The sequence below is a fragment of the Sturnira hondurensis genome, unplaced genomic scaffold (assembly GCF_014824575.4).
Source record: "Sturnira hondurensis isolate 20B ecotype Veracruz unplaced genomic scaffold, ASM1482457v3 Scaffold0007406, whole genome shotgun sequence".
Classification (NCBI taxonomy): domain Eukaryota; kingdom Metazoa; phylum Chordata; class Mammalia; order Chiroptera; family Phyllostomidae; genus Sturnira; species Sturnira hondurensis.
The window spans coordinates 16,832,967-16,846,281 of record NW_028080037.1 but is presented as its reverse complement, the minus strand read 5'-3'; the positions used below and the strand labels follow the sequence as shown (position 1 = coordinate 16,846,281).

At 51.5% G+C, this 13,315-nt stretch overlaps 1 protein-coding gene across 1 annotated transcript; it reads left to right on the top strand.

Moving 5' to 3' along the window:
* The first annotated feature begins 4,414 nt into the window (after window positions 1-4,414).
* LOC118991288 (SEC14-like protein 3) lies at window positions 4,415-13,136 on the top strand. The gene is made up of 12 exons (XM_037052511.1): window positions 4,415-4,558; window positions 5,945-6,020; window positions 6,281-6,324; window positions 6,456-6,515; window positions 7,689-7,877; window positions 8,736-8,831; window positions 9,435-9,495; window positions 10,601-10,684; window positions 11,008-11,114; window positions 11,506-11,645; window positions 11,746-11,915; window positions 12,757-13,136. The coding sequence occupies exons 1-12, from the start codon at window positions 4,505-4,507 to the stop codon at window positions 12,876-12,878; spliced, it is 1,203 nt and encodes a 400-aa protein (XP_036908406.1). The 5' UTR covers window positions 4,415-4,504; the 3' UTR covers window positions 12,879-13,136.
* The last annotated feature ends 179 nt before the right edge of the window (window positions 13,137-13,315 follow it).

Genomic DNA, 13,315 nt, shown 5'->3' with positions numbered 1-13,315 from the left:
ATCCAGAACCTATTAAAAATTTTACGAGTCAACAATACGAAGACCAAGAACCTAATATAAAAATGGATAAAGACATTTTAAAATTTTATTTATTTATCTTTAGAGAGAAAGGGAAGGAGAGAAGGAGAGAAATATTAATGTATGGTTGCCTCTCATGAGTCTCCTGCTGGGAACTGGCCTGCAACCCAGGCATGTGCCCTGACTGGGAATCGAACCACGATCGTGTGGTTCACAGGCCCGCGCTCAATCCACTGAGCTACACCAGCCAGGGCTAAAAATGGATAAAGACATTTAAAAAATGTGAATACACACTTCTCTGCAGAAGACACACGAGTGGCCAGTAAGCGTGTGGAAGGGCTCTCGACGTCTTCAGTCAGCAGAGAAACACGAGTCAAAACCACAGAGAGAAATACCACGTGACGCCCGCTGGGACAGCCACCATAATCTTAAAAAGGGAACAGAAAATTAATGTTGGAGGAGGGTGTGAAGAAACTAGAACCCTCACACTTGACTGGTTGGAACGTACAATGGCATAGCCACTTTGGACAACACCTTGGCTGTTCCTCAAAAGGATAAGCATAGAACAACTACATGATCTAGCAATTCCACTCTTGGGGACATACACGAGAGAACTGAAAACCTAGGCTTCTGCAAAAACGGGTGCAGAAATGTTCATCGCGGCATTGTGCATGACAGCCAAAGGGGGGGACAACCCAGGTGTCATGCAAATGATGAACGGAGAGACAAAACGCACTGTAGCCACACAGAAGGGTACTGATGAGCCACAAAGAGGAATGAGACACTGATTCCTGCCACAACACAGACGGACCCTGCAAACGTATGCCAAGAGAAAGAAGCCAGACACAGGAAACAACAAACTGCATCGTTTTCTTCATAGGAAATACCCAGAAGAGGGAAATGGGGAGGAGGAAAGTAAATGAGTGGTCTCCCAAGGCTGGAGCGAAGGAGCAGGAAATGGGAATGACTGCTAATGGTACAGGGTTGTTTGTTTTTGTTTCTGTGTGGTTTTTTTTTGGGGGGGGGCGGATGAAGACGTTTGGTAGTTAGATAGTGGTGATGGTTGCACAACCTCGTGAATCTATTAAAATCACTGAGTTGTGTACATTAGGAACGGCGAATTCGTGTTGTGTGAATTATATCACACGCACATATTTTTTTGCCTAAAAAGGGAAATGAACGTAGACTGTTCCCAGAAGGTTCTCCCCAGGGCACCACTGGGACTTCGATGAGGTGCCCCTAACTCCCTTCCCGTCCCCTGGTTTTAGGCCACCCCTGCCTCACCTTCCTATGGTCTGAGCCCCTCCCTACACACACACACACACACACACACTAACTTGCCTCCTCCCAGCAATGTTCCCTCTTTGGTGAGGCTCCCGTACCCACAGGACCACCTCTGCACCAACTGGCTCTGGTGCAACCCATCTAGGGGAAGGCAGACAGGAATGTGCCCGTTGAGGACAGAGTGGCAGCCCTTTCGCACTTCCTAGTAACTGCCCAGAGAGAGAGGCTCCAGGGCGTGGCGTGGGCAGCCCTGTCCACCACCCCGCAGTTGTTCGCTTATGTTGTGGTTGTCACCATGGCCCCCTGAGAGCTTGGCAAACTAGGAGCTACACACACAACCTGGGGACTTCCTTGGAGATGATGTTTCCTTTGGGTGGGGGTGGGGGAGTTCTTCTTTGCCAGAATCTTTGTTTCAGTGAAGAAAGCTGAATTCTGCCGTCCTCAAGACACCCTGCAGCCCTAGGGGACACAGGGTGATGATTTAGACCATTTATCGAACACTTACGAGACTCCAGGCACGAGGTTAAGCGCTCTGAGGGAAGGCAGGGCTGGGCTAAGCTTCCCGAGTCAGACAGGCTTGGGTTCCAGCGCCGGCTCTCCATTTATTGACCTCAGAAAGTTTCTTAATCCCTCGGACCTTCCACTTCTTTGATTGTGCGATGGGGGATCCCCTGCCTGTTTCTAAATGGTTTGGTGATGAGGCAGAGTTCTCAGCACAGAGGAAATGCTCAACCAGTGGGAGAGGATGAGTCCGTGGGGCAGGGACCTAATCCATCTTGTTTACTGCCCAATCCCCAGCACTCCCTTCCACGCGCTTTTCGATTTCCCACATCCACACCTTTGCCCATACCATCCCCTCCACTGAGGATGCCCTTTTCTCTATTCTGGTCTCCACTAATCAGCATTGTCCCTTCCTTCAAGGTCTGGCTCGAAGGCCACCTGCATCCTACTGGGAACTTCTGTGCCCGGGTCTTCTCCCTGGTTAGTGTGGAAGCTCCTAGAGCCAAACAGTCCAACCGAGCCACAGCAGAGCGGGTAATTGCATGGGTTTAACCCTGGATAAGTTAATTAACGTCTCCCTACCTCAGTTTGCTTATCTGTAAAATGGGTTTAATAATGGCACCTAACCCCTCCCCCCCAGGGGAGTTTTGAGGTTTAAATGAGGTAATGCACTTACAAGGAGGCCAGGGGTGTAATAAGCCTCAGGTAATGCAATAAACCTTTGCTGTACAATACGGTAGCCACAAACCATAAAGGCTGATCTGAAGTCAAATTAATCAGATTAAATTTCAAATCATTTAAAACTGGAGGTTCTCAGTCTCACTAACCATATTTCACACACGAGTAGTGGTTACCAAGTTTGCCCAGTAGGACAGCCTTGATATACAACATTCCCATCATCGCAGAAAGTTCTAGTGGACAATGATGATCCATGCACACAGTAGGTGCTCTGTGCCTATTTGTAGTCTGAGTCAGGAAGAGCACTTAGAGGTATCTCTGAAGGACCACAGCTCCTGGAAAGACCCCCTCAACCCCCTGGTGGCCAACCTCTGATGTCCCCAGAAGTGCCTGGGGAATCTCACATGAGAGGGATTAGTGCGAGAAAGGAGACTGGTGAGAAAGCCGCAGGATTAGGAGCTCACTCAGCAGTGGCGGAACCCAATCTCTGCAGGCTGCCAGCCGGGCAGGAAGTGGGCATGGACAACAAGGGCTGAGGGTTTGCACAAAGAGGCTGGAATGTGAAGTGGGGTGTGGAGAATTATCTAACTGATCCCGAGCGTGCGCAGCAGGCACCCCAGCCAGATGGAGACAGCCCAAGCTGACCCCTCCTTCTCCGTCTGTACCAAACTCTATCAGGGGCCCAGAGTAAGGAAGGTGTCCAGCACTAAGTCACATCTGCTGGCCTAAAGAGGCCCCTAGGTAGCCCAGAGGTGAGGACCCAGGGTACCTTAGGGGTAGGGGAGCCCTTGGGCCGAGTGGTTGAGGCTAGCCTGGGGGTGGTTTCCACCCCTGTGGTACCCTCAAACCCTGGAAGATGTGGCCACACAGACGTGCTGTGGTCTCAAGCCTACGCATCCCTGATTTCTTTATAAGCGGTGATGGACGATAAAGTCCGAGATGCTGTCTTGGAGCTTCCGACAGGTGGAGGAGAACAGTCCCTTAGATGTCCATATATCTCATTAGATCATCCCTCCAACCACATAAGAAAGACAGAGCAAGTGCTGACCCATGTCCCCATTCTATAAGTGAAGCAAATGACGCTCTGGGATGCCATCTTAAAATGGAGGCCTTACAGGTGAGGGGGAGCAGGGTGAGGGGGAGCCTTGCAGTTCCATCTATTGACAGACTATCAGGGAGCGAGCCAGAAACCAAAGGGCAGGGAACCTTCTGGGCTTTTCCAGTCACCAGCAATAGACGGTGGATGCCCCTCATGGATCAGGTGTTTAAAATACCAAGAATCACCGTTACCGTCCGAAGGCCGTCCCCGCGTGCCAGCTCTCCCTTAGGGCCCCGCGGGTGCGGGATTCTGGACAAGCCCTCAGCCGTGGAAAGAGAGGGCTGCAGGAGGTGGGGCGCGCAGCCCCTCCCCACACTGAAGGTGCAGGGCCAGCATCAGGGAAAGCAGCGCTGGCCCTTTGGAGGGAACGAACCTTCAACGAGGACACTCGAATTCTGTTTTTCTGCTCCAGCCTGTCTCTTCTTAAATATGGACACTTGTTGCGAAGGAACGTGAGCCTCCTTCCCAGACAGAGTGAATGAACTCTTTCCTAAACTGACCAAGTCCCCGGAGAAACTGAGGCTCAAAGAGATAGGGTGCTGTTTCCACTCCCCCAAAATAGCCCCCTTCTCCAGGACAGTGGCCCCTGGAGGCCTGAGAACACGGATGGGGGTTCCGTAGGCCCTTGGCCTGGGCTCGAATGCCACGGGAGGCCAGTCCCATTCTCTCCCAGCCTTCCCCACCTGGCAGGGGACCTCTTGCATGTCCTCACGTGCCTGCTGGCCCCTCAGACCTGTCCTAGAGCCAAACATTGGACCTTACTTAATCCCAATTATGTAATGTGCCATTCAACAGTTGTCCAGGGAGGAGGCACCTGGAGCCACACCCAGGAGTGGGGGCAAAAGGCCCAGCTGGATCAGAGCCACAGACCCAGCTTGGCCTCTGCCTGCACTGGCCCCTGCTCCTCCAGCCTCACCCAGCACCATGAGTGGCCGAGTTGGAGACCTGAGCCCCAAGCAAGCAGAGACCCTGGCCAAGGTGAGAGCCCCTTTCCCTGGGGCTCCGGGGGCAGAGGATGGGCGGTGGCTATAACTCTGCCTTACTCGGTAGGCTCAGCACATCCCTGACATTGTCTCTTTGCTGTCACCTCTCCCAAGATTAGGTCTCGCAGCACCCACTGACCCTTCCAGGGAAGGGGCTGAGGGAACAGCAGCACTTCCCGTCAATAGTGTGGGTGTCAGATCAAGCCTGACTTCTTCTCATGCAGAAGCCTCACCCAGAGAGCTTTGTCTGAAAGCTGCCCCTTCCCCTCCCTCCCAGGCCCCTCAGGTGGGAACTGAAGGGTGCCAATGGTTGGCCCTCCGGCTCTGGGCGCATCTCTCCTCAAGACCCCGAGAGACGACAGGTCTCTAAGAGCCAGAGAGATAGAGCGGGTGTGTCATCCCCACGGTCGGTGGGGACGAGGACACACGATCCTTAACCAAGTTTTTGTAGAAAATGGGAGAAGTAGAAAGAAGGCGGGAGCCTTGGTGGGCTAACACATGGAAGGAATGAAGGGTGCGCTAGTCTCCCCTGACCCACAGCATCGCTCTCCACGGTTTCAGTCACCAGCTGTCAATGGCAGCCTGAAAATATGAAATGAAAAATTTTAGAAGTAAGCAATTCCTTTGTTTTAAATTTCACACTGTCCTAAACAGTGTGATGAAATCTCCTGCCTTCCCCGACTATTCTACCCTATGGGAGAATCATTTCTTTGCCCAGAGTACCCACTGGCTGGTCGCTTAGTAACCGTCTCTGTTATCAGACCGGTTATTGGAGAGAGAAAGAGAGAGACCACATCCATACAACTTTGATTACAGTAGATTGTTATACTTGTTCTGTTTTATTATTAGTTATTGTTGTTAATCTCTTACTATGTCTAATTTACAAGTTAAATAAAATGTATCATAGCTATGTATGCATAGGAAAAAAGCATAGGATATACAAGGGCCAGGGAGCTCTTAGAACGTATCCTCTGGGAATAAGGGGGGGGCCAATCCACTCACCCACCCATTTGTCCATTTCTCCTCCTATCCTTTCACCTACCAAACTCTCCTTTCTTCTACTCACCCACCCATCTCTCCTTTTCTCCATCCACTCATTCATTGTTTTCTTCTTCTCTGTCCACTCACCCACCCACTCACCCACCCATTCATTCTTTTCTCTGTCCATTCACTCACCCATGTATCCTTCCATCCTTCCTACCTTTGCATCCACTCACCCATCCAATGGCCTATGTTTCGTATTCATCTGCCTGTCCATCCTTCTGTCATCGTGGGCCAGGTGCGTGTGGAAGAGAAGGAGGATGGAGAAAAACTCCTATCACTGGGTCTGGGAGCCAAGGCTCCGTGAGAAAGCCACTTTAACCAGTATCTCCCTTTTCAGTTCCGAGAAAATGTCCAGGATGTGTTGCCTGCCCTGCCCAACCCTGATGACTATTTCCTCCTGCGCTGGCTCCGAGGTGAGGGTAGCGGTGGGAACGCTCATGGTGAAGGGGCAGGGAGAGGAGCCTGGTACCAACTGCTCCAGCTGACGGGCTCTCAGGCTCCAACCACATCACCTGGCTCCACACGTTTGGTCCAGGAGAGGAGAGGGCACAGGGAAGAAAAGTCCCTCCCAGGCCCCCAGTGCCCTCCATAGCTCCCAATCGACCAGGACCAAGACAAGGCCACTGTAAGGCAGTCTTTTCCCCACTCACTACTCCCTTCTCTCTTCCCACAGCTCGGAATTTCGACCTGCAGAAATCAGAGGCCATGCTCCGCAAGGTGATACCCTTCTCCGCTGGTGATTTGGGAGGGGCCTTTGTAGGGGGGTGATGCATGCACCCAGCCTCTGCTTCATCCCTTCCTCTGGGGTGCTGGAAGCCCAGTGGAGCCTAACCACTATCTTTTTCTAGTACATGGAGTTCCGGAAGACCATGGATATTGACCACATCCTCAACTGGCAGCCCCCAGAGGTGAGCCAACACCCCCCCCCACACACACACACACCAGTCTTCCACAGACATAGCACTAAGTAAGCAGCCTCTGGGTCACTGGGGGTCGTGCGTGAAGGGTGGCCAGCCTGAGAAGCCTGTGGAAACTCCTGGGCCAGCAGGTACCTTTCCTGTAACAATATTGAACAGTTCCTGGGGGCTTATGGGGTTAAGACTTTACCTTTTTTTTTAAATTTATTGTTAGGAGGGAAGGGAAGGAGAGAGGGAGAGAAGTATCAATGTATAGTTGCCTCTCGTGCGCCCGTGTGCCCCTGCTGGGAACTGGCCTGCAACCCAGGCATGTGCCCTGACTGGGAATCAAACCGCAATCCTTTGGTTCGCAGGCCTGCGCTCAATCCACTGAGCTACACCAGCCAGGGCAAGACTTTATGTTTGTAAGCTCATCTAACCTTCACAAGCCTTGAGGTAGATACTGTTGTCCCATTTTACAGATGAGGACATTGCAGCCTAGCAAAGATTAAGCAGCTTACCCAAAAGCCCATAGACCCGAGGAGGGGCTGGGATTTGACCTCAGGCTTATCTGTCCCTGAGCTTGGCTCTTCACCACCACAGTGAGCCTGTGCCCCTGCGCCCTCACCCTTCAGGCCTTGCTCACAGCATCCTGTCTGGGTGGGAAGGAAACTTACTCACCAAGGCTTTGAGGACACTCCCACCACTGATATCGTAGGAAAGAAATGGTCAGTGGTCAGTTTTATTCATGGAGTATGAGCTCTAGGCCAGACTCTGTGCTTTGCCGACATGATCTTGAGGACTTATCCTGACAACCCCATAAGGGAGGAACTATTTAAGCCATTTTACAGAAGAGGAGGTAGAATAGGGCCCAGAGAGGCAGTGTCACTTGCTCAGGATGCACAGCAGGGTGACAGCAGCATCTGTGTCTCTATAAAAAGGGTGTGGAAGACGTCAGGGGCGTAACCAAGGAGCCCAGAGGCCTGGGACCCGGCCCTGCTGAGGCCTGGCTCTGCTGTGTACCTGCTGTGAGCCAGGCCCTCCCTACAGGCTCTCAGTTTTTTCACCAGGACTGTAGTGCTGCCCTCCGTGCTGTGTGTGGGCTGGGGGCACACAGGTCAGCCCGGTCTGGAGTTCTCCGGGGAGGTGCCTGATGCCAAGCGCCATGTATCTTTCCACGCCCAGGTGATCCAGAAATACATGCCTGGGGGCCTCTGTGGCTATGACCGTGACGGCTGCCCCGTGTGGTACGACATCATCGGGCCTCTGGACCCCAAGGGCCTGCTCTTCTCCGTCACCAAGCAGGACCTGCTCAAGACCAAGATGAGGGACTGTGAGCGCATCCTGCACGAGTGTGACCTGCAGACGGAGCGGGTGAGGCCCAGGCTGGGTGGGGCGGGCAGATGGGTCCAGTGAGGCCACCAGGTGACCTGGTCCCAGGAGTCGCACCTGTTCCACTGTCGTGGTTAGAGGACTGTGGAGTCAAACTCCAGCTCTGCCACTTCCCAGCCGTGCAGCCTTGAAAACTCACCTCTCTGAGTCTGTTTCTTGGCCTAGAAAATGGATAATAACAAATAATGGTCATAAAAATTAAATGAGATAATGCAAGGACATGGCCTGGCGTGCAGGGCCTAACGTATTTCTCAACCATGCTATTGCTGTTAGGCCTGCTGTGTCTCTGCCCCTGCCCTCCCTGCTGTCTGAAAACCCTACCCCCAGCGTCCACCTGCCTGCCACACTTCCTCTGGCTTTCTCCATCTATGCTTCAGGTCTCAAACTTAGATGCCACCTCCTCGGTGGCCCCCTTCCGGGTGAGCATGTGTTCCCACAGCTCCCGTGCTGTCCCATCCCAGCACATCTCAGGACCATGGTGACCTGCTTGCCTGTCAGTCTCCCCAACCAGACTGTGAACTCTTTGAAGACAAGCAGTGTGGATTAATTGAGCATTTTGTGTTAGGCTCTCAGTATCTGGCACAAAAATAGGTGCTTAATAAGTATCAATTGAACACATGGATGAATGAAAATATCATATAAATGGATAGATGGGTGAATGGCTGGGTCAGCTGATGAATAGATGGATAGATAAATGCATTCACTATTTTCATCATCCCTCTGAAGACAGAGTAGGGGACTGGGAGAAACCCTGAGGTGTCACGTGCTAGGGTCACCATGTTCCAAGCTCTGAGTCTGTACCCTAAACCTTGGAACTGGTCCTTGCTCTCATCCTTGCAGCTGGGGAAGAAGATTAATACCATTGTGATGATATTTGACTGTGAGGGCCTGGGACTGAAGCACTTCTGGAAACCGCTGGTGGAAGTGTACCAGGAGGTGAGGAGAACGCCCCAGAGCACTGCCTGATTGCTTTAACAACCAGCTTAGCTTGCTGTGACCTGGCTGTTCACTCATAGCCAAGATTAGGTACAAGTTGGTAACCTTCCTGGGCCTACCATGAGCCTCATACCCATTGATAATGTTTCCTAGAAGACCCCACAGGCCTCAGGGACAACACTGTATTGAAACTGTGGGGGCCAGCTTCCCCCAAAGCCTTCCCAGCCCTGTCATCCCTGCTCTGTGACTTGGACCAGTTTTAAGGGAGACTGATTGCCTGCATTTTAGAGGGATAGAAGAATATTTAAGTGAATTGATATGTAAGGTATATACACAGTGCTTGCAAGTAGTGAACACTTAATAAACAGCAGTCATTATTATTATTATTACTATACTATCATGACTATAATTTTACTTTGAAATAATTATTATGGTATGGTTGCAATAGTCTGAGGTGAGAGGGTCCCCTCTAGGGGCCAGTCGAGGTCGTGGGAAGGAAACTCTCCACGGCTCTCCGAACCCTCTAGAAGGGAGAGTGCAAAGGTGATGGGAGTAGAATAAGATGAGGTGTGGGCTCTGACGCGGTCTTTCTTGGTTCCACAGTTCTTTAGCCTCCTTGAAGAGAATTATCCGGAGACCCTAAAGCTCATGTTCATTGTGAAAGGTGTGTGGCAAGTGACTTTACTTCCCTGTGCTTTTTTACCCTCACCTGTACCCTGGGGGTGATAATATTGCCTTCTTCCCTGGGTTGTAGCAAGAGAGGCTGATTGCTTGGCTGCATGCAAATCACTTGGAGTGCCTGGAACAGAGTAGGTGCTCCATAAATGGAAGCTTCTGCGGCTGGCCTTGCTGCAGAAGGAAGCAGCTCCAACCGCAGCTGTTCCAGGAATCTCCCATCACTTTTCTGCCTCATTGATCTCTCCCTACTCAAACTGCCTCTGACACTGATGACTGGTGCAGCCCAGTCTGGCCTTTCTTGTCTGCTGCCTCCTGGGCCACCAATGGTCTTGTGTGTGTGTTCATCCTATTTTCCTTGCTGGGTTGTCCACTCCTTGAAGTCAATGTCTTCTGATTCTTCATTTCTGTTGTATCTCTCACAGGCCTGGGGCCATGTAAATGCTCAATGGCTTTTTGGGTGATTGTCATTTAGAGTGGGTGGGTGGAAGGACAGACGTGTGTTTGATGGTTGGCTGGTTAATTGGTTGGTTGATTGGTTTGCTGGTTGGATAGTTGCCAGTTTGATTGACTGATTGAGTGACTAGTTGATGTTTTGGTTGGTTGGTTGGTTGGTTGGTTGGATGAGTGGCAAGTGGGCAGGTTATTTAGTTGGCTGGCTGGTTTGTTGTTTGGATGGATCTTGGATGGTTGGCTGTTGGTTGTTTGAAAGGTTGACTGGGTGGAGGAGGGTAGTTGGTGGGGCAGTTAACTGTTTGCTTAACTGGCTTATTGGTTTGTTGGTTAGCTGATGTGTTAATTGATTGTTTGACTATTGGGTAGGTTGGCTGATTGGTTGGTGGGCAATTGGTGGGATAGTTAGAAAGTGAATTGATTGGCAATTTGTTGGCTGGTTGGTTGGTTTATAGACTGAATGATTAAATGGTTGGTTAGTTGTTGCTTGTTAATTGGTTAACCGATTGGTTGATTGATTTTTCATGGACAGAGCATTGAGGTAATTCATGATTCTTCCATCGTATTGGCTATGACTGTTATGGACAGAATGGCTCAATAGAATTATTTTCTCCCCATTATCTTTGCTTGTATCTTCCCAGCCACCAAACTCTTCCCTGTGGGCTACAACCTCATGAAGCCCTTCCTAAGTGAAGACACTCGCAGAAAAATTATAGTGTTGGGAAGTAAGTAGTTTTAGTTCCACCCCCTGAGCTCTGTGCATGAGCTTCGGACTGAGGTTGGTCTATCACCCATCCAGAGTCCCACAGATCACCTAGAGTCAGAGGCTCCTCCTTCTCAAAAGTGAGGCGGGTCTTACATTGCAAAGTCTATCCAGTTGCCTCTGCCTTACTCCCTATTTCTGGTGACTAAGGCTTGCACACCTTCTGCCGTATTGGTTTCAGTTGGTTACTAGCCAACCTCTGGGCTATGGGCCTCGTAGGGGAACGGGGCTGCTGACAGGTTTCCTTCATGCCTGATAACTGCCCTTCAACCCTTCTGCCTGCAGACAACTGGAAAGAAGGTTTGCTGAAACACATCAGTCCTGAGGAACTGCCTGCCTATTTTGGGGGGACCCTGACTGACCCTGATGGGAACCCCAAATGTTTAACTAAGGTACAAAGAGCGCCGAGGCAGAGAAGGAGAGAAGGATAGAGCTGGGTTTCTTTCTTACTCACGCACTTATTCTACAAATGAGTATGGAGAGACCCCCTGTGAGCAAGGTACTGAGCTAAACAGTCCAGCCCTGCCCCCACAGGGCTCTCAGCAGCTGTGCAGGCAAATAAGAAATAAGAAAATTTTGGCTCAGAGAAATGAGCTGGAAAAGGAAGTTTCCAGAGAAGGCCCCTGACCTGGAGGGTCGGGGGGGGGGAGGAGTGGGATAGCACAGGATGAGCAAGCTACTTCCAGGAAATGGTGAGAGCATTTCAGGCAGATGAAGGGGCATGAACAATGCAATAGCTGGAAGAGGGGAGGAAGCCCATCCCATCCCATCCCATGACTGCAGATCAACTATGGTGGGGAGATCCCCAAGTCCATGTACATGCGGGACCAGGTGAAGACTCAGTACGAGCATTCAGTGCAGATCAACCGTGGCTCCTCACACCAAGTGGAGTACGAGATCCTGTTCCCAGGCTGTGTCCTCAGGTAGGGACAGGCCACTGACCCACCCCTGGCTGTGTACTAACCCCTCAGGGGCCCATCAGACGGAGCAGTAACCTGCTTCTCTCCTCCCACCCACACACAGGTGGCAGTTCTCATCTGATGGTGCAGATATCGGCTTTGGGGTCTTCCTAAAGACCAAGATGGGGGAGCGGCAGCGAGCAGGGGACATGACCGAGGTTCTGCCCAGCCAGCGCTATAATGCCCACATGGTGCCTGAGGACGGGAGCCTCACTTGCTCGGAAGCTGGTGTCTGTAAGTCTGCCCCAGTTGGGACCCAGCTCCAAAAGCTGAGGTCAGCTGTCTCACAGTTTAGAGGGGCAGTGACCGCCTTACCACCACCCAGGTACACATAGTCTAGGTTAGTGCCATTCATTCACAAGCCTGTTCATTTGGCCCACACTCATGAGCACCTACTGTGCACCAAGAGCCAGAGACCCACAGGCCCTGAAGGGGTTGAGAGCCCTTGGACCACAGGACACAGGCAAGGGCTGATAGGGTATATACAACTCTCCCCAGGAGGAAACTGAGGCTCTGAGAAGTAAGTCAGCTTGTTCAGAGCCGTGCATCTGAGTGTGGAGCCAGGGTCCCACCTCAGCCTTGTGGTAGCTGTGTAATCTCGGGCAAAAGTCTTTGCAATCTGGGTCCTTGGTTTGCTCACCTATGAAGCAGAAGTTACAACCTCTTCTTCTCGGGGTGCCTTTGGGGAGGCAGAGGACATGCACAGGCCTGGCCCAGCACCCCATTTCACCTAAGGGGGCTGGGAAGTCTCTGACACTCCCAGATTTCCCCCTTCCAATCCCATCACATAAGTGTCCAATCCCACCATGCAAGTGTCATGCAGTGGCCGTTGTTCTCATTGCCAGTTTATGCAACTAAAGCCAACCTGAACATGTGCCAAGAGGCCAGTGTCTGTTTACAGGCCCTGCTCAGGGGTGGCAGTTCTCACGGGGAAGGAAACAGTAGTGGTAGGAGCTTGGCTCAGCTTGGCAAACACAGCAGGTGGGAACACAGCCTGTCCTCCTCCAGGTATGGGGTAGGGACACAGGGAGTGTTAAGCAGGGCTAGCTACTTGTCTGTCCCTCTGTCCCTCCAGATGTCCTGCGCTTCGACAATACCTATAGCTTTGTCCATACCAAGAAGATCAGCTTCACAGTGGAGGTACTTCTTCCGGATGAGGGCATGCAGAAATACGACAAGGAGCTCACCCCTGTCTAGGCCGCTGCCTCACTTCTCAGAGACCCCTCACCCTCTGCTTTCTCTCTCTATAGTCTACCCTCCTACCAGAAACGGATCATTAGTTCTCTTGATTTGGACATTAATGAGCAATAGAGAAGGAGCTGCTTTGGGGAAGACTCATATGCTGTGGTTAGATCAGGAAAGGTAGGAGGGGCACAGCCTTGGAGGGTGCCAATGTTACAGAAGAGGAAGAAGCAGAGGTAAAAGCAAGAAGTAGGTATCACTGAAACCTAAGAAGTGGGACAATAAATCTACCCTCTGCCCTCACTTCTCCTGAAGCACTTGAATTCCTTCCTTAAGAACTATGAGGGCCCTGGCTGGTGTAGCTCAGTGGATTGAGCACGGGCCTGCGAACCAAAGGGTTACCAGTTTGATTCCAGTCAGGACACATGCCTGGGTTGTGGGCCAGGTCCCCA

What these genes read in the sequence shown, in the direction of transcription:
- LOC118991288 (XM_037052511.1), top strand. Translation starts at nt 4,505, where the DNA reads ATGAGTGGCCGAGTTGGAGACCTGAGCCCCAAGCAAGCAGAGACCCTG. An exon ending in TGGTGGAAGTGTACCAGGAG is followed by an intron (nt 8,832 to 9,434) that starts GTGAGGAGAACG and finishes TTGGTTCCACAG; the next exon opens with TTCTTTAGCCTCCTTGAAGA. An exon ending in GCTCATGTTCATTGTGAAAG is followed by an intron (nt 9,496 to 10,600) that starts GTGTGTGGCAAG and finishes GTATCTTCCCAG; the next exon opens with CCACCAAACTCTTCCCTGTG.